Source organism: Micromesistius poutassou (genome assembly GCF_964030765.1).
Source record: "Micromesistius poutassou genome assembly, chromosome: 12".
Lineage (NCBI taxonomy): Eukaryota > Metazoa > Chordata > Actinopteri > Gadiformes > Gadidae > Micromesistius > Micromesistius poutassou.
The window spans coordinates 8,312,595-8,315,094 of NC_140282.1; the positions used below are offsets into that span (position 1 = coordinate 8,312,595).

The 2,500-nt window shown below is 53.3% G+C and overlaps 1 protein-coding gene across 1 annotated transcript in view; it reads left to right on the forward strand.

The window, feature by feature from the left end:
- The window catches only part of ush2a (Usher syndrome 2A (autosomal recessive, mild)), a gene marked incomplete at both ends in the record, with an annotated part of 152,277 nt that overhangs the window by 20,317 nt on the left and 129,460 nt on the right, over window positions 1-2,500 (forward strand). The window contains 3 exon segments of the mRNA XM_084475915.1: window positions 199-335; window positions 1,373-1,494; window positions 1,496-1,548. Of these exon segments, the coding sequence (XP_084332041.1) occupies window positions 199-335; window positions 1,373-1,494; window positions 1,496-1,548 (312 nt within the window).

Below are 2,500 nucleotides of genomic sequence, written 5' to 3' on the forward strand. Positions count from 1 at the left end.
CTGTGTGCCTCAGGGCTGGTTCATGGGGAAACAGCCCTCAATTCATTCATTCATTCATGTGCTGTTTCTCTCCCCTCCTCGCGGCGGATGCTAATGTCATAGCAGGGCCCCCAGCAGAGGGAGGAGAGCCCCCAGCAGAGGGAGGGGGGCCCCCGGCAGAGGGAGGGCCCCCAGTGGAGGGAGGAGGGCCCCCGGCAGAGGGAGGGCCCCGGGCTGCGTCCCCTGCACCTGTGACCCCCGGGGCACGGTGGGGGGCACGGTGTGTGACAGCGCCACCGGTCAGTGTGTGTGTCTGCACACGCACCACCACAGAGACTGCAGTAGCTGCCGGCCGGGTGAGTGAGTGTGTGTGTGTGTGTGTGTGTGTGTGTGTGTGTGCGTGTGTGTGTGTGTGTGTGTGTGTGTGTGTGTGTGTGTTTCTGTGTCTGCTCATGTGTTTGTGTGTGGACTGTGTAAATGAGAGTCTTTGTGTGTGTGTATATTTGAACTCATGGAAGGCTTTATGGTAACACAACTGTTTATGGTAACACAACTGTTTATGGTAACACAGCTGTTTCATTTAACTGAATGAAGCAATGATTCATTCTGTACATTTTATTAAGTATTAGATCAACATTGTTATCATCAATGTGTTAACAAAGGCTGAGCAGAGTAAAAACAGGAGACATGGCAGTCCTCTAAGAGTAAGAGTGAGCGTTCTGCCAGGGGTCCAATCCTTGATTGTTCTTCCTCTGCCAGGTCCAAACACACAACACATTAGCTGAGGGGGTTGTTAGCGGAGGCTGTCGTTGTGCGTCGTGTGTGTCGTGTGTTGCGCGTCGTGTGTTGTGTGTTGTGGGTTGTGTGTCCCTGAATCTGGCGGGCGTTCTCAGCGGACCCCCGGTAACAGATGCTGTATTGTGTAAACGGTGAATATAAACCATCAGCAGAGTTAAGGCTGAGTAGACGGATGGGTTCTCCTCGTGTGGTGCTGGAGAGGAGAGCGGAGAGAAGTACTCTCCCAAATAACCCAAAATGAAGTCACACCATAAAGGCAGTGAGACGCACATGCCAACGCCGCGCCTTTGTTCATTGACATCGCGTCATGCCATTGACTGATCTCATTTCCCCGGCTGCCAATAGTAAAACAACAACAGGTCGGCTCCTTGGAGGATAACTGCTGTCGCCAAAATAGAATCAAACCTGCTGCTGCTACTTCTGCCGATTGCTCATGAGGGAAACAACAGTTAGCCAGGTGATTCCTGATCAGAGGTTTGACTCGAGCGTCTAAACAACCCGTCCAGCTGCCCCCCCCGCCCGGCCCTCTGTCCAGCCCCCCATCTGTCCTGGCTCCGGGCCCCCCCTCACTGTGTGTGTGTGTGTGGTCCTGCAGGTTTCTACCTCGGCGGGGGCCGGTGTGTGGAGTGTGACTGCCACCCCACCGGGGCCCTGGGGCCGCGCTGCGACGGGCAGACGGGCCGCTGCCCCTGCGCCCACCCCTCGGTGGGGGGGGCCGCGCTGCGACCAGTGCAGGGCGGGGCACCACGGCTTCAACCCCGGCCTGGGCAGGTAACGCCTGGGTCCACCACACGCACACACGCACACGCATGCACACAAACACGCACATGTTACGCACACAAACACGCACACATGCACGCACACAGACGCACACAGACAAAAATAATTATCATTAACTAGTAATCCAAGTTTTTTTTAATCATTTAAACTAATCTTAAAGCGAAAAGAAAGTAAAACACTAAATAAAATAAAATAAAAACGAATGATGAATGGAGACATATTCTAACCTTGGCACGCACACCCACGAGTCAGTCTGCGTGTGTGTGTGTGTGTGTTTGTGTGTGTGTGTGTGTGTGTGAGTCTCTGAGTGAGTGAGTGTGTGAGTGTGTGTGTGTGTCTCTGAGTGTCTCTGAGTGTGAGTGTGTGTGTGTGTGTGTGTGTGTTGTGTGTGTGTGTGTGTGTGTGAGTCTCTGAGTGAGTGTGTGTGTGTGTGTGTGTGTGTGCGTGAGTCTCTGAGTGTGTGTGTGTGTGTGTGTGTGTGTGTGTGTGTGTGTGTGTGTGTGTGAGTCTCTGTGTGTGTTTGTGTGTGTGTCTCTGAGTGTGTGTGTGAGTCTCTGAGTGTGTGTGTGTGTGTGTTTGTGTGTGAGTGCAGCTAATGGCGTAGTGGTGCAGCCGCTGTACAGCAGCATGTTTGCCGGCGTGGCGGCGGCGTGTGTGTGAATGAGATAACCTGCAGAGGCCCACCGCCACCATGAAGGTCAAAGCAGCTCTTAACACGTGTTACTCATACGTCTTCCTGCCTATCTGTAAACTGTCCTTTAAATAGACAAGATACACCTTGTGTGTGTGTGTGTGTGTGTGTGTTGGGGAGAGAGAGGACGAGAGACACTGACCTTGGCTGACTGCTGTTCTCGCCGGTGCTGAACATTAAGGAGGACTCAGGCTGTGAGGAGGAGTCTTCACACTGAGAGGAACCAGAGCAGGGATAGAGAGGAATCTCCTC